The sequence below is a fragment of the Genypterus blacodes genome, unplaced genomic scaffold, assembly GCF_046128005.1.
Source record: "Genypterus blacodes isolate CSIRO-AG114 ecotype Tasmania unplaced genomic scaffold, CSIRO-AGI_Gbla_v1 ptg000045l_1, whole genome shotgun sequence".
Taxonomy (NCBI): Eukaryota; Metazoa; Chordata; class Actinopteri; order Ophidiiformes; family Ophidiidae; genus Genypterus; species Genypterus blacodes.
The window spans coordinates 3,046,479-3,067,720 of record NW_027466858.1 but is presented as its reverse complement, the minus strand read 5'-3'; the positions used below and the strand labels follow the sequence as shown (position 1 = coordinate 3,067,720).

At 46.5% G+C, this 21,242-nt stretch overlaps 1 protein-coding gene across 1 annotated transcript; it reads right to left on the bottom strand.

Annotated features, from left to right (window-relative positions):
- Positions 1 to 713: 713 nt before the first annotated feature.
- LOC143000203 (septin-2) lies at positions 714 to 19,882 on the bottom strand. Its single transcript, XM_076149447.1, has 12 exons — positions 19,760 to 19,882; positions 15,101 to 15,156; positions 14,855 to 14,954; positions 14,667 to 14,753; positions 14,129 to 14,252; positions 13,211 to 13,345; positions 12,790 to 12,907; positions 3,673 to 3,774; positions 3,372 to 3,517; positions 3,144 to 3,227; positions 3,004 to 3,061; positions 714 to 1,880 (listed from the first exon to the last, which is right to left on the bottom strand). The coding sequence occupies exons 2-12, from the start codon at positions 15,125 to 15,127 to the stop codon at positions 1,815 to 1,817; spliced, it is 1,047 nt and encodes a 348-aa protein (XP_076005562.1). The 5' UTR covers positions 15,128 to 15,156; positions 19,760 to 19,882; the 3' UTR covers positions 714 to 1,814.
- Between the last annotated feature and the right edge of the window lie 1,360 nt (positions 19,883 to 21,242).

Here is a 21,242-nt window from a genome sequence, read left to right as displayed (position 1 = left end):
TAAACATTTTTTAAATGTTGAAAATAGAAGCAGGTTGTCTCGTGTTCACTCTGGGTAACTGAGCTCCATGTGTAATCATTCTTATAGTGATCAATACACAAATTGCACCAGAGTGGAAAGCTCACATTCATACATAATTCAGAGTTTAATAGAATATCCTGTCCTGTAAATTAAAAGGCTCAGCAGAATGAAGATAAATCAGGATTAACATAAATCTATAGGAGCAGAGAAAAGGAGGCTGCAGACGTCTTGAATGAGGTTTGTGTAGTTATTAATTTAGTGGAATGACTCAGCTGTAAGCATGTTTTTCTGTTAGGCCTTTAAGAAAACCTAGAGCAGCAAATAAAACCTGGCTGCCCTCCACTGTCTGAGAGCTTCTTTCTCTGAAGTGTTGCAGTGCAGATGTTTTTCTGTCTAATCAATAACAGAAGTGATGTCAAATAAAAGTCTAAGTCAGCTAAAATGTTTCAGATATTTTCTCAGATCATAAGAACATCAGTGAATAAACATGAGTGAGCGTCTCCATGCAGCAAAGTGACTCCAGCTCCATCTCCTACTGATCTAACACATGTGAATGTTGGTATTTCAACAAATAAACTGGGTGTGTTTTCTCATTTCTAGGGCTTAATCAAACACAGGGAGCTAACATTGTGTCAAAGAGTTTAGATCATTACACAGATTCTTGAAAATCCAATAAAACATCAAATACCAACTCTGCGTCTCTAAATAAACTTTATTTCTGAGTAATACAAAAAACGCTGACTGCTAAAAACAAATCAGTACCAAGTTATGGTTAACAAGTAACAATGTTTGTCTAAATACTTTCATCGGGTAAAATTACATTAGAGACTGAATAACAAATGAATGCCAAAGTCACATCGGTGACAGAGCTGCTGACAGGAAGTTGTCACATGATTTCATAAAACACATGTGGTAATCGTATTACGCAATAATATTAAGCCACAGCTGCAAATATGGAGACAAAGTTAAGAGTACAACATTTGGTTAGTTTGTTGTGGCAGCACTCTCTGATAAATACATACAGGACATAATGTGGTACCTTTATTCAACTTAATGTGACGCTGTGGAATCAGTGACATCATTGCTCAGCCGTCTGATAGTCCAGCTGTTTCTCTTGATAACCAAGTGCCCTTTTTGTTAAATTATTAAGTCTCTGTCCAGCCTGTAAGGAAAATAAACTGAGAGCTAAGTTTGTCTCATTGCTTAGAAAATTTATAACAGAACGACAACAGATTTTACACTTTTACACAAAATTCCAAACATGATTGACAGCTTTATCTGTGGCCTCATAAATAAATGGAAAGTGGAGCCGTATGAAGGACAGTTAATCAACTCTTACCTGGACTTGAACAAACTAAATACCTCTCCAGGGTTTTGTAAACGTGTTAGTGTGACAGATTAACCTCTGAACCTGCAGGCGATGGCCGTTGTCGCTGCCTGATCATAATTTAAGACCTACAGATTAAATAACACAGTTTTGTAAATGATTAGTATTCCAAAACATTATTTTTTGTGGCCATGCTTTTCCAAATCCTCTCAGCAAATTAAAACACACACAAGTAAACAGTAAATGAGTTGATATGATGACTTTAAGTCAGAGACGCCCATCGGTATCCTGAACCGCTGACTGAAGCTCAGAGGAGAAAAGGATGGAGGTCAGACTGTTCCTGGATACCTGAGCTCCTGAGGTGGCAGGGAGAGCTTCAGAGAAGAATGTGGTGTGTGTGTGTGTGTGTGTGTGTGTGTGTGTGTGTGTGGCTGGACCCAATGCTTCCTTTCTGCGTCGACCCCTTTTACTCGTCCGTCTTCATCTTCATCTGTGCCTGCATGTGAGCGATCATCTCCTGCATGCGTCTCAGCTGGAGGGGAAACAGAACCAGAGGGTGTCAGCTGTTTGAATGATGACTTTTGTACTAAGTAATAAACAAACTGGTGAAAAATCCTCTTGCAAACGTTTTATCCTATGACCCCTGACCCCTGATCATTGAACGTCATTGGAAGTGAACTTTAGCTGACCAATGCTGCTGTTCATCCTCAAACCTGTTGGAGTTCAGGTTTAAGCCTCTAGGGGGCAGTGTTTCACCGACAAAAGATAAATATTTGATGTAGTACCACTTTGAATGGATATTGATCATTCAACATTAAACTTCAGATGGAACTACAGGTGAAATGTCCCGTAACATTAATCAAACTTAAACCATTATGAAAACAATAAATAAAAGAGAACATCAAAGACCAACACACATACTGCAGTAAAGTGTTGTGTTTACTTTAGGTGTCAGTTTTGATTCCTGTTCTTACTGCTGCTGTGTGTACGATCTAAAGGGCTGATCAGTGTTTTGGAAAGTGCACATTAAGCAACTAAACACACAGATCTACAGTTATACAGCAGCTTTTACTCAAGTCCACTGCCGTCCTGTGGCTATGGATGGAACTACACACGATCGATCAAAGGATTTGGATTCAGACAAATATGGGGATTTGGCAAAATAAATAAATATTAAATATGATCACACTTAATAATCTAACATCTATAATCTTAAACAACTGCTGACAACTGTTGCAGTTGTTGAATAGCCCAATTAAAGTTGGAGACCAGAGGGACAATCCATCCTCTACCCCTCAGAGCCGACGGCATGTAAACAAACGGCTGGTTTCTGCTTTCGGGCTCCTTGCGAGGTCGTTCCCACCATAAAACTGGGCAAGGACATCCAAACATGAAGTGATGTCACATCCTGCTGGGGCTCATTGCTCACAAACAGCTGTGACTGCGCCGCACCCATCACTACTGCACGACGCATTAGTAACGCAACGGCTCCCTGCAAGTGCAGTCAGGAAACAGGCTGGTGCTTTACGACGCGCAATGAACAAAACGTAAACAATGTGTGAGCGAGAAAGAGAAACGACACCATTCCCAGCTTCAAACGAGATTTAAACTAAGGAGACATCAGATGACGTCACTCAGCCTCAGTGAGTTCATACCTCAGCCTCTTTCTGTAGCAGGATCTGGTCCTTGTCCATGACGTCCTCGTCCACGGCTCTGCGGGGACAAAAACACACACGTTTGTGAATGAAGGTGATGAATGTAGCTGGAGGAAGTGAAGCGGCCGCCAGCCTCTCACCTGCCGGCTCTCTTCAGCCTCTCAGAGCGGAAGTTTTCATAGTGCAGGTCCTGAGTCACCTCCTGGAGATCCTGCATGTGGGTCCTGAAATGAAACACACACACACGCAATCCCTTCTTCACACACTTGAAGGCACTAGAGCTTCTCTGTGAACTTTCCCTAAAACTACTGTAGTCTAGTGGACTGAAGGAGGCGTCGCCCAGCGCTCTTGTTGCCGGGGAGACTCACACAAGCATGGTGCGCAGTTTGAGGAAGTCGTTGTGTTCGGGGTTCTCCACCTCCACCACTCCCCACGGGTAAAGACGCCCGCGGATCTTCTTCCCCTTCACCTCGATCAGCTGGTTGGAGCCGATGACAGCGAAGGGAATGCTGGCCTGGGGAAGAGAGATAAAGAGAGGAGTGAGAGGGGACAGAGAGAGATATGGAGACAGAGCAGGGAGGAGGGACAGGAAGACAACAGAATCTATCACTGAACCGGACATGTTTATGGCAGCGTGCAGTGAGACAGGTGTGTCTCTGTCTCTCTCACCTTAAGGACTCTGGTCTGCTCCTTGAACTCCTCGTCCTCGTCAGAGTCTGCGTCGGGCAGCTGGTAGATCTTGATCCCGTGCTCTGCGATCTCGTCCAGGATCTGAGAGACACAGAGAGACAATGTGAGTCGGTGGGGTCGCGACCTCACAGGGACCTCCTGACAGCTCAGGGAGAACTCCACCTTAACGACTCATCCCGACTTCTTACAAGGAATCATGATGTCATCTCAGGCTGGTGGAGACTGAACTGAAGCTGAAACAATTTATGTGTCTGAAACTATTAGGCAATAAATAATAAAATGAGACAAAGTGCAGCCCAACAATCCCATCAGAACCTCTTCATCACACAGTCTGACCTCTGTCTCTGCACCTCAGCACTCTGATGATCAACATGAACCAAATCCTCTTGTTACGACTGTGGATGCTGATTCGAAGACTGAACCATAAACTCCATAAAGTGAGAGAATAAGAAACTGACAGCATTTGAGTTTGACTTTAAATACAGTAGACTGAAATCAAATCAGCACCCGAAACCTATAAGTAAGTATTTCTTTATAAAGGGCAAAGTTTTACCCACAACAAATCTTTACTTTCACTTTTCAGCTACTTTACTGCTGAAAACACACACGACACACTCACACACTTCACTCCAAACACCAGTCTGACTCTCGGTGAGTTTTCAGAGGCCGGAACAATAACAGCTGCTGCTCTGAGCGACGGGCCGGTGTGGATCAACTGGAGGCTCTGGGCCCCTACCTGGTGCTGCAGGGACAAATTCAAGGGCCCCATGCAGGCAGAGAGGGGGCGGGACAGAGAGGGGGGACAGGTGGGTGCTGGCCTCTGTGTGTGTGTGTGTGTGCGTGTGCGTGTGTGTGTGTGTGTGACCCAAGCTTCAGACCCAGCGTTCTCACCCTGGTCCTTTCACACGCAGGCCGGCGCAGCAGCAGCGGCGTAGAACAAAGGCTCTTTCTTTACGGGGATCTCGGGGACAGATGTCAGTATTTATTATTCCAAACATCAAAGGTGCATTTTTCTTTTGTTTCACACGGAGCAGAATCCTTAATGCACAATGTAGTCTTACGTAACCCGGCCAACAAATGTCAAGCTCCTTCCTGGCTCTTTTGGGGCAGAACTTTCATGTGTGTGTGAGGACAGTGGTGAGTCAGACGGGGAGCCGGGGGAAGTGAGCGCAGGTTTTCCTACCCAGCTTCTGTTGGAGCCTTGTTATGGCTGCCGCTTGTTTTCTCAGTGGGCTCCGTGGCGCAGCATGTGTATGTGCGCAAGATAGTGTGTGTGTGTGTGGGGAGGCTCGGGTATTGTTGCGGGGCAGATCTAAAAACAAACAGACTTCGCATAGGGAGGAGAGAGAGAGAGAGAGAGCGTGACACAGGCCCGGAGCAGAGGACCTCTACTCTGACACACACACACACACACACACACACACACACACACACACACACACACACACACACACACACACACACACACACACACACACACACACACACACACACACACACACACACACACACACACACCTTTAACACGGGGGCTGAGTAAACACGGGGGCAGATCACAGCAGAGCATTTTTTGGGAAACATTGCACTCAGAGAGAAAATAAACATATTTGACACAAAGGCAGGAAACTGAAACAAACAACAAATCCAGACACACACACACACACGCAGATACAAGAGAATTCAGAAAAACACGAGGACTTATTCAAAGCATCAGACTGCTCAGAGAACATGAGGCCTAACGCGTTCCACCGCAGCAAAGCGCCTCTAAACGTGGAGAAACCTCTCGATCTCGGCTCAAACACGAGCGCCGTCGTCTGCCATCATCTGTTTTCAAACCTTGGCTAAGCCCCAAACCTGCTAAATGTCTGTTTACCTGCCTGATTCTGCTCCCTAACGTGTGCTTAGCGCCGCCCGACACCTATAATCAGGCAGCGTCACATGTCAGGACCAACGCTCGTCTAGATCCCTGTTGTCTCCTGCTGATACCTGCGTCAACAGTGCGGGTCCTGATCCCTGATGTCACGCCGGCCTCTCCTCCGCCTCGCCGGCCGTGTGTTTTCATTGGCATGGAGGAGGCTGGCAGCGGGAGCCATTTTGATTTTATGACCATCCTGTGGGGCTATAATACACCCTGGCCCCACCTGGCCCCCCCTCTCTATCGCTCCCCGTGCTGTTATGCTTGGCGGCGGCGCTCCACTCTGGGCTGTCAGAGCTCGGGACAAACAATGCCACCCAAGAGCCTCACACCTCAGTATTAATTAGAGGAGGAAGCCAAAGTCTCATTGTTGTGCGTTTCTGGCTCACATGACAGGACTTTGACACATTGTGCGAGCGTTCCCTCACGTTCGAGACCGACGCGGTTGATCTAAGTGAAAAGGCTTAGAGGGAAAGACAGAGTGCAGCTGAATCACGCTGGACGGTGCGTTCATGTACCGAGGGTTTGCCCAGGTGTTAAATATAGCAGGAGGAGGCTGAATATAGCCCGGCTCAGTCTATACATAGGTGTGATTGCAGGGGGGGGATGATGTCGTGGGCGACGCGGTGAAGCCGTTTCTGGTAAATTGTGCAGTAGGTTGCGGTCAAACCTCCAATCACAATGAGGCGATGTCATTACAGAGGTCAACGCCGCCCCTCGTCAGCCTGGCAGCAGGGGAAAATATTTTTGCATCCATTTGTCCGAGCTCACGGGCGAAGCCGCAAAAACATTTGAGCGATTGTGAAAAAAGCAGGTTTGGGGATTGTGGCGGACATGTGAGTGGTATCCACCAGCAACAACAGGCCGGTGATACACCAACAAACACACACACGGCTAATTTTGTTGTGGATGATTTAGCTGAGCCTCCTCTGGTCTGGCAAAGTGCACGTGAGAGAGTGTGTGTGTGTACGTGTGTGTGTATGTGTGTGTGTGTGTGTGTGCGCGCGTGTTTGTCCATTTATCAAAAACTCCACCAGGGAACAATAGTTGGAAGTGGGAAAGTGTACGAGAGCTTTCATAGGAAATCAACAATGCAGAGAGAGAAAAAACATCTACAAAACAAAACAATCAAACGCATCTCAGCACTAATCAAGCCTGAGTGAGACGAGCGGCGGAGGAACTCAGACTCCAGGCCACAGGGACTTTACAGGACCTTTATATAACCTCACAGCTGGAGGCCACCGGCCGCAGAATGGCATCAATGTGCATCACTTTAATACGTCCCATCAGGTTAATGTCTCCCATCAGCTGTTCATCAGAGGAAACGACACAAGAACGGAGACAACAGAGAGGAATCTCTGATCAGGTCTCTGCAGGTTTGTCTTACATGCAGGTGTGCAAGATCTGAACTCAATCTGCCTACAGATACACAGATTTACACAACACTGTCACCGCTACTGTCTATCAGCCAGAAAAGAAAAAACTGGAGAAAAAAAACAATCTTGCCTTTCCAAACTTAATTTACTCTCCTTCAGACACACGCAGAGAGCAACCTGCTGCTCTGTGCTGCTCTGTGCTGCTCTGTGCTGCCTGCAGGACGTCTGAGGGGCCGAGGAGCCCCAACAATACCTGATTAGTGAAGGGTGAAGGATTTAGACCCCATACCTGTGTGTGTGTGTGTGTGTGTGTGTGTGTGTGTGTGTGTGTGTGTGTGTATGTGTGTGTGTGTGAGAGTGAAGGTAAGTGGATCACTGAGGTCTTCAGGGTTTCGTACCAAGTGCAAGTAAAAGCAGAGCAGCTCAATCTGACGTCTTTATCAAACGTGAGGATGATTCAAACATTCTTACAGGTTTGTGTGTGTGTGTGTGTGTGTGTGTGTGTGTGTGGTTCTTCTGGCAAATCTAGTGCTGTGTTCAGGTGGTAGGAGAAAATGGTAAATACCAGCTGTGAATGTTGTGCAAGTCGTAAACTCAGGATTCCTGAATCAGTTTAAAAGCACTTGAATGCACCATGTTGTATGAACTACTGTGCATTTGGTAAATACCACCCTCTGATGAGCACTCGAACGCAGCATAACTCATTTGAACAGTTTGTCGATCCAGATCTGATCATGGGAATCATAAGGCTTTATGTGACCTCATGTTGGATCTAAGCCGGAGTTATGAATCCAGACAGGAACAGGCCGGACCTGAGTACTGGAGGAGGACATTTCAGGGAAAACCGTCGCAACCATGGTAACCTGAAGGCAACAAACAAGTCGCGCGCGCGCACACACACACGCGCACACGCGCACGCGCACGCACACGCACGCACGCACGCACGCACACACACACACACACACACACACACACACACACACACACACACACACACACACACACACACACACACACACACACACACACACACACACACACTGTCTGGACTAAGTATTAGTACAGTTAAGACCACCCACCTCTCCTCTGCCTCTGATCAAAGCCTGGACAGGAACAATCGCCTCTATTCATGTAATCTTGTATTTAAGTGTGATTTTGAGGGACAGTGTGTGAGCTCAGCACTGAGGCTCTGTGACTTGGTCCAGTAATCAAAAGGACCTTCATTCCAAACATCAGCGAGTCCGGAAACAATCCTGTCAGCTCGACCCTCAAACGCTTCCACGGTTACAAGAACGGGCTGCAGCTTTCACACCGCGGCCCGTTTGCACCTTTTGTGAGCAGATGCTTGTGTTTATTGGAGCCGCTCGCTCCAGGGGAGGAAATGTTTTAAAATGAAACGTGGAGCGCGGTCGGGCACAATGACTGCTGGAGGGCAGGAAAATAAATACATCCTCGTGTAAGAAACACTGGCAGGAAAACGGACCGGGCACAAGCTGACCAGGGACTGATACACACACACACACACACACACACACACACACTTGCGCACACACACACACGGATGAGGTAATCGCAACTTAACCTTTACCCGCTGGGCGTCAGCTAGACGAGCAACTGGCACCGCATAGGATTTATGTCTGAGGGAAACGGTTTAACGACATCGCTCACTACTTCATATTTCATAGACTAAACAGATTAATCAACTGATAATTCAATAATGAAAACAATCCCTAGCTGTGACCCTGTTTTTTGGTTTCTTTTCCTTAACTAACAGAGGCACTTTAACCCTCCGTAACCCACTTTGAAAGTGGTGAGAACGCGGTGCTAATGTGTCCCGGCAGGGCTGTAGGGTCAAGTCCCACAGCAGCAGAGCAGAGAGGACCAGGGGGAGATGATGGTGAGCAGGACAATGATGGGAAAACTGTGAAAGCGTCTCAGCCAGGGGTGAAATATGGCAGGCCAGGGGAACTAACACACAAGGTAGAAGGGCCGAGAGGAAGGATAAGGAGACAGGAGAGAAGAGAGGAGGAAGAGGAGGAGGACTATTGTCTGCTGCCTGGTGCGAGAGCGGAGGAGGAGCAGGGTTCTCTAGACCTCACTGACCTCTGGCTCAGGACACCAGCCTGGCTGTCACACAAAGGAGGATCGGGGGTTCGTCCAGAGCAAGAATGTGTGTGATTGGCTTCTTCATCATCTTATTCTGAGGATTTGACCTACTACTACTACTTTGCTCTGAGAATTCCTTGGTTCTTGCGATCTTAAATCCTTAGACTTTTCTTCCACCAGCCCTTAGAGGTTTGGTGTGTTCTGGTGTGTTCTCACCTCTGACATGGAGTTTTGGCAGCTAAACAGAACTGGATACACAAGTAAAAGTTGACAAAAAGTGTTATGCCAGCATGTTTGCAATAAATTTTAAGGTTTTGTAGTGGAGAAGGTGAAATAAGGTGAAACAATAAAGAGTTGAGGACTCATTTCTGATTTCAGAGCAGTGAGTTTTGCGTGGTTAGCTTGGCCTCATGAAAACGGAAAGTACTTCAAAAAGGACTTTATTTACTGCTAAAGGTCACAATGACTTTTCTGCTGAAGTCACTATCTGACATTCAACAATAAGGACGTTTAAATGGACGTTACAACTTCCTGTATATACAACAACTCAATTGAACTTGGCTAACTCCAGGAAACAGACCTCGATTATGCAATTGGTGATAGAGCGAAAACCTCAGAGTGAAGCTCCTCTGCATCTCAGTCAACGGGCCGCTGCTCCTCATGCTGACATTACGCAATGCATCACGTATATTCTGATGACAGCTGAATCCTGTTGATCCTGACTCGTATATTTGTCTAACTCGCAGTACGGGAAAGATTACTTATTTCTAATTCTGTATTAAGTAAAATCATCACAAATGTCAAAGCGCTCTGTTGTTTCCACCAGAGTTCCAGTTCAAACCAGCTGCGTACTGTCCTTTAAGTTCAAACAGAAAACAGCCAGTAAAGAGGCTAAAGCCCAACACAGGATATGACTGCAGGGTCCCAGACTGAGAGGATCAGCCTCTTCAATATGCCCTCCTGAGCGCAACTTATGAGCTCGGGCCCGCCGGAGGAAATTGGCATTAGAGCAAATTAAAACAGAGGGGACAAAGAGGCAGAGCGGGATCAAGGCAGAGGTGGACGGAGACGCTGCCGTGAGGAGAGGACGGCAAGGAGAGCAGCTCCAGAGCCCGACGAAGGCCGCTTTGCTCGTTCGGAGTCGGAGCGTCACGGCAGGTCGTGTCTTGTCAATCACTCGGGTTTGACACATTGCAGGAAACTCATATTGTTCTCTACAAGCTGCTTCCCCTTAATAATACAAGAGGGGGGCTAGACAGAGTTTTGAGGAAGGAGGGGGGTTCCATTTACTTAGAGACAAATGGTGAGAAAGTGGCCCAGGAAAAAAACAACAAACTAATAAATACTGGGGGAGAAACAGGAGGGGGGGTCATCAATCATTCTGCAGCACTCGGGTATGTGGCATGTTGTTGGCTCAGGCCCTCAGAGCTCTAAGGAAGGCCCGGTGCCTGCACCTACTGTACTGCACTGTATGGCAGGAATCAGGCACAAATACCTAAGGGCCACTTCACCTAATCTGATCTAAACAACAAATACTGCCGCAGGATACACTCGCTCTCCTGAGACACGCTGCCAGAGCTTTCCCGTCGTTGTTGCCCTAAGCAACACCAGTCTCCTTGGCTAGAGCAGAAGATGTCCGTCTGCTTTCAGTAATAACGTATGTAAGACAGGAGGACCAACGGGATGTAAACTTCTTATAACACGCCACATGAGAGGATCTACATGATTTCAGCTTTTGCTCAGACTACCTTATCGCTCAATCAGTCACTTAACCTCATTGACATTTTTGCTGACGAGTTTGGGTTATTGCTTTACTTCCCACATGGCCTGATGGACTTCCTGTTACTTTCTAAACAACAGATCTCTGACTGGGATGTGACTCACGTCCACATTTCCCTGATCTGTTCCATTTCATTGTCTCCAGGCTTTACTTTCGTTTCTACCTGATCACGTCTCATCCTGCTGTCTTGGGTTCTCTGCCACCGACTCTGCTCTTCCTCTTTTCCCTGGAGGGCAATTTTGTCATGATGCTGTTTCCATATTGACGTTACTTTGAAAGTCTGGTTTCTGCCACTTGAAACCAGACTGCCACAACTATGCAGGAGAGTTTAACGGAGGTCAAACCAGAGCAGCAGCACCACTTCAGTCTAATTGTGGTGAAGATTAAAAATGTAAATACTCACAGTGGGACTAAACAGGACGTAGTAGGAATAATATGCCCCCCTCTCTCCCCCCCTTAGGGACAGCATGGTGCCGTTTAGAAAAGAGGAACAGATAACTGAATCATCCCCTCTGTTTTTCCATACTGGATGCAGTAAAGTTCTGTTATTGTGATCTACAGGATAAATAAAAAGCTTGTTGCTATGAATCTGTAGGATCCGTTTGGTGTTGTTGTGTGTGGATGTGGCTCCTTTGGGTGTGTAGGAAGTGACTTTCTGCCAGAGCATGTTGTTGGGTTAATTGCCCCTCAGCTTACAGTGGGGAAATGTGTGTTAGCGGAACACTTAATGGAGTGTGTGACCTGGGGCCGGGGCGGACAGACAGAGCTGAGGACATCTGAGCAGGAAAGAGGAAAGATGGCAGCGATCTTTGTCTTTTATCGTCCCACGTTTTCCCTCCTGTGATTATTGTTGCCGACGCCTGCGACTTAAAGGCTTAAAGGAAGAAACGATAAAAGGTTATGAGTTATGAGCCCGGCCTGATCTGCTGCACGTCACAAGCCGGAGGTCAGCGGGAGCAGGAAATATAGTTTTGTTCTTAAGAGCCGGAGGAACAGTAAGAGGGTTCAGAACTCTCTTGGGTCTGACCCAACATGTGACTGCAGATATTCAGCTCTTTCATCATCTAACTGGAGAAAAAATGTAAATGCTAAAAGAAACATTGTGACCCAGATTTTCCCTGAAATGCTGTATCGGCATTAAAAAAAAAGCAATTTGATGGGCCGGCTGTCGAAGAGAACAAAGCTGAGCTGGAGTGGAGTCAGAGCCAGACCACCGGCTCCGAGACCTGAATGAGAGTCAGGAGGGGGTCTGGGCACAGAGGCGGGCAGGCGGGGAGACAGGCCGACGTGTAATTAAAACACACTGAGGTGCAGCCTGAACCTGGATGCTCTTAATAAAAAGCTGCAGGAACACAAAGCTGCAGTCTAGATCATGAACTGAATCCTGTGTACAGTAACGTATGGAGGTGAAGGCGCTGGGTGGAACAAAGAGGCAGGAAACTCACATGAACACAGCCTGCATGGACGATGTTATCACATTAAAGATCACTACAGAGGTGTATGTAAGCGTTTGTATGTGTGTGTGCGCGTGTGTCGCAATGCTGTGTGTCCTTCCGTGCCTGGATAGCAGGAAGCTGAGGAGTGTGTGGTTCAGTTCCAACAGGAAGTATCTGCTCTATGCTGTTTGACCAGGTGAGACGAGCTCCGATTATATGATACACACAGCCTCTCCCCCTCCTTCTGCCCCTCCCACGCTTCCCTCTCTGATGTCGTCCCTCCCTGCGTGTGTGTGAGCGATCGAACCGTGGCATCAGAAACACAAGAAGTAAGCAAAACATCCTCGGCATTCTTACACAAACACAAAAATGTCCCACGCACGCGGACAAAATACAGACAAAGAAGAGATTGACTGCTATGTGAGTGAATTTTCTACAGCGTGTTTGTGTGTGTGCGTGTGTGTGCATGTGTATTAAACGTACCCTCCTCTTGAGCCGGTCCCTCTCTCTCAGCGTCAGCGTGTCGGCCTTGGCGATGACCGGGACGATGTTGACTTTGCTGTGGATGGCCTTCATGAACTCAACGTCCAGAGGCTTCAGACTGGAGCAGGAAAAGATCAGGAGAAGAAGAACAAAGCAGGATAAGGAGAGAGAGAGGGAGAGAGAGAGGAAAGTTACACACGGTGCAGGCTTACTGTCGGTTCTTTTGTAGCGTGGCTGAGAGCTTAACATGTCACACTGAACTCACACGTCTTCAGATTAACATACTGAGGGTCGGCGTGTTAAATGTACGAGAGCAGAACATGCGCCCTGCGTCCCTGCTGCTGCCAGAACACCTGTGTGTGTGTGTGTGTGTGTGTGTGTGTGTGTGTGTGTGTGTGTGTGTGTGTGTGTGTGTGTTTACCCATGTCCGAATGGGGAGATGAAGTAGAAGCAGCAGTGCACCCTGTTGTCCACGATGTGTCTCCGGTTCAGCCCGCTCTCATCGTGCAGGTAACGCTCAAACTGGTTGTCGATGTACTGGATGATGGTCTTGAAGCTGAAATCAGACACGAACTCGGATGAATCACAACATCGCAACACTTGTGGGCCAAATCGCGGGAGCAACAAAGGACTGAAGCGCTCTGAGTGAAGGAAGTCCAGGAGGATCTTTGGTGTCGGGGGAGAAACCTTCAACAAAAGGTTTCTTAAAAGATGAGGAAGCAATTAGAAGGGTACTAACAACACGGTGTAAAAGCTTAGAGAGAGCTGATGATGACTCAAAAACACGAGGAGCGAGCTGAGACGTGGAGGCAGGAAGTACTCTGGGGGAATGAGAGGTCAAGGGGTCAAGAGCGAAAGGAAATTTTAAACTATGACGCCTGCAAATGGCTCCGTTGGCTCTGATTCAGAAGTACTGCGGCTCTCTTTTAGAACATGAAGTGCAGTTCAACAACATCTCAGTAATGTGACTTTGGATTTTGCCGTATGAAATCTTTAATCTCCAGTTTGGGGGCTTTCCATTGAAGCATATCCAGTATAGATTCATGTCCAGGAGTAGAAATCCTGCCATGTCAGGACAACCAACAGGAAATGGATCTTGTGCTGAGAGGCTACACTGACACCAGGATCATACACATGGAAGGAAACATAAAAGTTAAAGGAAATATGGAGGAACAGGAATACTGCGGGAGGAGAGGTGGGAAACTGGAGAGGATGGGCCGAAACTGGAGCGAGGGAGATTTTAAGGACAGGAGGAACGAGTGAGGACGGGACAGGAAACATGTCCCGTGTTATCAAAACCTCCCCTGACCCATCCACACACACACACACACACACACACCAGTCCTGGCTGTTGATGGCGTCGCCGTATCCGGGGGTGTCGACCACGGTGAGACGAAGCTTCACTCCCCTCTCCTCGATCTCCACGGTCGACGCCTCGATCTGCACGGTCCTCTCAATCTTCTCTGTGGGGGAGGAGACAGGAGGGACATCTCAGGACAACATGGACGACTCCTAACATCTCAGAGACTTCATCCTACACGCATCGTCCTGTTTTCACTCAGGCGTGTTGAGTCATGCCCGGCAATGTTGCAGAACTCCCCTTAAGCCTTAAAATACTGAAACGGCTTTCTTATCTGTACACACTGCTTGAGTCATAACCTAAGTCCAGTCATAAGGAGGAGGAGGGGGGGGGGGGACTTTTAGACTAATACAAAAGGCATTCCCAACATTCCTACCAAAATATTTCCCTGCGGGAGACATCGGAGCAGACTATCACTGTTATTACAGTGTGTGTGTGTGTGTGTGTGTGTGTGTGTGTGTCTGTGTGTGTGTGTGTGTGTGTGTCTGTGTGTGCGTGCGTGCGTGCGTGTGTATACCTGCAGCACCGGGGATGTAGCGTTCAGGGTAGAGGTCGGTGAGAAACAGGCTGTTTATCAGGGTGGATTTGCCCAAACCAGACTCCCCTGAGGAGAACAGAGCAGAGGAGAGGATAGGGCTCAGGTTAGTCAGGTGACTGTGAAGATGAAGGTCTAACACATCTAACACTAGGAGAGGAGTCACACACCTACAACCATCAGGGTGAACTCAAAGCCCTTCTTCACAGACTTGCGGTGGACCTGGTTGGGGAGGTTTGCGAAGCCGACATAGCCTGCTGCATCTGGGAACTGAAGAGAGGAAGAGCAGAGGAAACACATGTTTACTCAGGGAGACAAAACACCGTTACCAATGTAGTACACACATGAGCATATAGGGAATGGATGTAAAGATGATGTCCAAGGTTTTCAAAGGAATATGAGGCCTTGTCACTCACCTTCCCTTTCTCTCCAGACTGAGACATCGCCAAGGTTCACTGGATGCCTGATGAGCCTGTGAGACACACAGAGGAACCTGATAAATCTCCTTTAAATGTACTTTGTCTTTGCCCTTCAGTTCCTGTTGGTATCAGTCATTAATGTAGCATTATGTAATGTTTTGAATCTAGAGTCAAGTCCCTTTGTCTTGTTTGGGGTGAAGCCATAAACCCACAGAATGACGCCGTGCCAAATAATGATCCATACCAGGAAACCTTGCTAACAGCTTTATCACACACTCGCTGAGGGGAGCAGGTGTGTGTTGCGACAAACATTTAGCAGGCCTTAGACACAGACACAAAGCAGCTGGTCCCACTTCATGTTCAGGTGCGCCTCAGACCCCCTCAGTGTGTGGACTCTCCTGCTGCCACCCTGAGAGTCCAGCCTCTCCTCTTCTCTCTGCACATTCACAGGCTCCATATAGAGTCTCTGCTCATTCAGGCTGATAAACTGCAACGTTCCGTTAACAATCACAGTGGAAGGAGCAGAGATTAGGAGCTGCGGGCACAGAGTCGGTTCCCAGCCTTCCTTCCCTTCCCCGTGTCTATCCCAGCCCTGCAGCTCCGCTCCGCCGACCCTCAGCAGACGGCAGAGCAACAAGCCTGCCTGATAAATTAGCCACATAATGACCGCGCAGGAAGAACAGGCTTCAATTTTTATCGCCGATACGCCCGCCCCTGACAGGTGGAGTGTGATAAGGCTCGGACAGAGGCCAAACAGAGATGCACACGGTTACATAATGTGAGCGGGGCGGGAGGAAGGAGGCACGGAAACCCGAGTCGACCTTTGTCACCGCTCCCTTCACGCTGTTACAATGATTAGACGCTTTGGTATCTTCATCAAAGTGGGCAGAGATTTCTCATAGTGACAGAGTGGTTTCAGCGAGCGAAGAGAGAGAACAATGGCTGTTTATCCCTGTGGTTCCTGAGGCCTTTCCTATGCAGGCGAACACGCGCCTCACCTCTGACCACATTCAGGACCGACCACATGCAGGACGGCAGACATTTAGGGTGGAGGAGCACCAAGTTAGGCAGCGGGGCAACGCAGGGGTCAGGAGGTCAAGCCTGTCAGAGCGGTGGAGAAGCGAAGCCCTCGCCAAAAAGGAAAAAGAATAAACATAAACTCTGACACTGACATCAGAGCTGAGTATCTCCTGATTGGTTTGTTACACCGGAGCCAACGACTTCAGGAGGAAGACCATCACACCTTGCTTTCCTTGATATGAACTCATGCTACTGCCAAACGTAAACAATAGAATGAAAATGAGAATGTGACGAGTGTGTTCCTTCTGTCTTTACTGGTCGTCACTGGGTGGAGCTCTGCTGGGAATTTGAGAGGAATTATAAAAATGATGATGTTTATCTGATCCCCACAGTCACACACACACACACACACAAGCGACTCATTCCATATCAGGATAGAACCTCACCACCAATGTAGTATTGAGCTTTCCTACACAAAACTATAAGAAGTACTTTAAAGAAACAGCTTAGTGACAGAACTTGAACACAACCCAAACCCATTTAAATGTGTTTGTGTGTGTGTTTTGGAGACTATCTGTCTCTCACACACACACACAACCCAGCTGTTATTCCTGGACGGGCTCTGTGGGAACCAACATTAGTCCGACAGCAGATTAATTAAAGTGTTCCATTATCGCAGTTGTAATAACACAAAGACACCACAACGGGACAGACAGGCAGGAGGCACACTTCAATAATACACTCTTAATAATGGCCATTTAATCGGCTGCTGAGCTGAACCACACACGGACACGGACACACACAGACACACACACACAGACACACACAGACACACACAGACACGCACACACACACACACACACACACACACACACACACACACACACACACACACACACACACACACACACACACACACACACACACACACACACACACAGCTATCAAATGGCCAGACTTGGGGGGAGATTAAATGGTTTGGGCCAAGAGGAAAAATGCCACCTTAGTAAAGCCGTGGTGTTGGCATGTAACGTGTACACAGTTGATTTATTAGCTGGAGCGACGCCACGAAAAGGGCAGCAGCAGCGGCAGCAGCAAGTAGAGCTATTCACCTTCCTGACGGGCGGTGTCAAAAGAAGCACACACCCTCTCTCTGTGGAGTTGGGACTTGCTGCTCTTATTAGAAACACTGAAACAATTATTTCACACCATGCAGATTTAGTATACTCAGCGGCATAACAACAAGAAAAATGGCAATGTATTGGCAGCCGATCACAGCGACAGGGACCCCGTGGATACTCGGTATAGGGAACACAATCAAAGTGTTGTGTCAGACTCAGACATAAACAAAAGCCTACGTACACACACACACACACACACACATTGGCCGCAGCGTTATTAAGTAGACCTCGGGGGCAAAAGGTAGCAGTGGTCGGCAAGAGTAATAAAGATGTATTAGCGGTTCACAGGCCCGGGTTTGAGAAATGCTGTAGAATATGAGCCCAGAGAGAGAGAGAGAGAGAGAGAGAGAGAGAGAGAGAGAGAGAGAGAGAGAGAGAGAGAGAGAGAGAGAGAGAGAGAGAGAGAGAGAGAGAGAGAGAGAGAGAGAGAGAGAGAGAGAGAGAGAGAGAGAGAGAGAGAGAGAGAGAGAAAAGGCACAATGGACGGAATAAAGAGGCCTTTCAAGCATGAGGAAACCAGCAGGATTGTTCATAACACACACACAGAGTTTAAAGCACAGGATGGACTTTTTATGGTGATGGGGACAGGATAGGAAACGAGCAGAAACATGTGTGGGGTCAAACAGCGACAAAGTGCGACTCACACACAGCGACTATACGAGAACTATAAAGGCAAAGAAAAAAGAGGAAAAGCTGGAGACTCGGGGTTAATCAGCCTGAAACTAAAAGCTTAATGAGTCATTATTCATCTGTTTATTCATTTCTTTATCTGATTAAAAGAAGATAATAATATTCCCCTCCTCCTTTCTGCTCCTTGCTGGTGATGTCATATATTATAATCATTTTGTTAAAGCGTTTTTGTAATGTGGGCAATAAATATGATAACTGCATGAGTGGAGGAACTATAAATGGATAAGTTAAATTTGTTAAATGTATTATATAACATAAGAACCATTATGTATCAAGTAATATAGACATTTCTTTGTTGTCTCCACATGTTAAAGTTGGGACAAATCTGCAATTGACTGAGGAAAAGTATATCAGATGTACGATTTGAGTGATTTCCGGCTATTATAACAAAAGTTGCTCTTTATTACAGTTATTTTTCAAGTGTTACATCCAGATTTCCTCCAGATTCTATTGCCCTAGGTGCCCTGCTGTGTAATATCATCACTCAAACCTGTGGCACAATGGTGCAGCGGGCACTTAAATCTGTCACTTTCAATGAAGCTTTGTTTTCTATTCATACCACATGACAAAATTGGAGGAAATGTCCCCCTGTAGCTCATAGTGTCCGACCGATGTGTTCCCTGATGCTCCTGTGCAGGTCGGGCTTTGTGAGAGAAGGCCACAGGAAGGGGAGACAGGTCAGGCAGAGGTGAAGGGTGTGAATCAGACGCTCGGGATGCCTTTGACTACGGAGATGCTGTCCACCTGACAACGCCGTATCAGCATCCATCTTGGATCATTCTAGATTTTCCCTGAATTTAATAGGAGGCAACCTACAATTAACGGTTGACGGGGGTCTAACCATCACGTCCACAGTGCTGCTCACCGCTCGGCAGGGAGGGAAGGGAAATGTGCCGCTTTCCCTGAGCCACAAACACAAAGAGAGATGGATGATAATTCCTCAATAGTGGCGCTCGGCCACATTTTAGGCAGACGCATAATGAGAATATGTCTGCGTTTCCCTCCATTATTGTGAAGGTGTCTAACCATGAAATTTATTTAGCAACAATTGGCTTTACATTCAAAGGTCTGGGGGAATAGTTGGATGTTAGAAAGCGATTTCACAGACCAAGAACATTGACGTGAGGGATTAAGGGGAACTTTGTAGGAGTCAAGGCTTTGAATGGTCTGTGTGCTTCTGCTATTGTGTGCTGCAGATTAATGACTGTGGACTGTAGTTTAGATCAAATCCTTACTGCTGTTTATATACACTTCATCTAATTGAGACTGAGCTATTGCTTCTCTGGGGCGGGGGTCTCTTTGAAAACATTTATCTCGAGTAGCTGAGCGTGGATATGGATATTTAATAATATATATTGTTATATTGGTTATAGAATAAAGCCGAGCTGCTTCTCTGGAGTGTGGCCGTGTTTGGAGGCCTCCTGCTCTGGAACAGTTGGATGTCCACACCCAGTCTGACACACACACTGGACCCACTAAACATCAGCGGGACGATGGTACATTTAGGTCACACACACACCCGCCGAGCTTCGTTAAATGACTTGATTACAGAGATATAATGCTTTAATGCCCGTTTGCCTTAGTAAAGTCAGTGTGAAACTCTGTTAAAGTTACATGTCAAACTTTAGCGAGCAACAGTTGTTACCGCGACTGGTGTCATGTTGCCAAGTCACGGCTGACAGACTCCTCAAGTGTTTCCTCGTTTTGCTCCAAATCTCAGTTTTTAATCTGTAAATAAACAATAAAACCCCGGACATTTCCTTACCTGAGTGTTAGTTTGGATTAACGTTAATCAACAGGAGCGGTTTGCCTCTCGCTGCTGTCCCAGCCCAGGAAGGGAAACCCGGAAGCCGTTCCCGTGAATCCGCCCTCGTCCCTGAAGTTTTTGTTAACTTCGGCAATCGGGCTGCGCCACTGACGCCATTACGGCTCATCACCCGAAGGCTGAGCCGCAGGCAGACGTGGCTTGGTAGATCCAAGATGGCTGCCCGAGTGTGACAGTTTCTTCTGCCTGTTGTCGCCTGCGGACCGTTTTCTCTCCACCCACCGACTCAAATGTTTGGGTAAAACTGACATGTAAATGTGTGTGTGTGTGATTTAACGTTTTATTTATTAGCTGTAGGGGTTTATGTGAAACTCTTTTATGACTTGGTTGCTGATTTTACATGTTTGGTAACATGTTTACTCCAAACTTGCTTTCCATACTATCTTTCCGAATTAATTTAATGGAATATATAATAATAATACTCTGGTATTAGTACTTAAACTTTACCTAATTTCTTAATCGGAATTGTACTTGACATGTGCCTAGTTCATAATATATTTTGCAAAGTATTAAAGCCAATTCTAACTTGTTTATTAACCCTGTGAGGGCAGCTTCCAAATCACAAAACCACGAAACAAACAAAAATGTCAGACAGAAGATGTACAACCACAAATGACACACAAAACCCACAAATAAAAGAGCTTTAAGCTTCTGCTGACACCATATAGACCACACTGTAGCTGCTGTAAACCTGTTACTGATTCATTCTTGACAATTAAAAAATACTTTGAAATCAAATAAACACTTTTATATAATTGTAAGTTTTGTTTAACACACTTAACACATTGTTTTAACACATCTTTGATTCATTAATAAGCAGTTTAACACAACATTTTTGACATTAAAGCAAAGACACTGTTCAGAACTTTATTGATCAGACACATATAAGACATAATGATGAGATAAAACACTCTAAGCTCACAATATGTACTACCACAATACAGACTGAGGCCATTCAAATGTCATGTACCAGTCACAGTGGTCACTTTGGGATCAGGTGCAGGACACAATCAGTGCCAAGCAATATGGAAAAAGGAGAGATGTTCCTTTGAGATTTTACTCTCCCAAAAAATATTTATTTATTATACCAACGTTTGTTGGATCATTTATGAGTTGTAAAAAAAAAAGACTACCTCCATCTTTCCTTACAACAACCTATAATAAGACACACACATAAATCTATGTGGCCTTTAATTTTATGTGAGTTGGAAGAAGTTGCAACCAGTAAACTGCACCATTACGAGCACATTGGTCTTTGTTGGTGTTATTAATAATAATATAAAAGAACGCCATATAAAAGCTGTGTACAAATTAACGATATCAATTTTACCACTTATATTTGTGAATATAAGAGTGAAACGAATAACAAGTGTCCGGGACGTGTGAGCAGCTCCACACACCCTGTCTCCCCCACGCTGCCTCC

Excerpts from the sequence above, each read along its gene's own strand:
- LOC143000203 (XM_076149447.1), bottom strand. The coding sequence starts at position 15,127 with ATGTCTCAGTCTGGAGAGAAAGGGAAG. Across the intron at positions 14,955-15,100 it reads AGTCTGGAGAGAAAGGGAAG|TTCCCAGATGCAGCAGGCTA; the intron begins GTGAGTGACAAG and ends TCCTCTCTTCAG. Across the intron at positions 14,754-14,854 it reads GTTCACCCTGATGGTTGTAG|GGGAGTCTGGTTTGGGCAAA; the intron begins GTGTGTGACTCC and ends TGTTCTCCTCAG.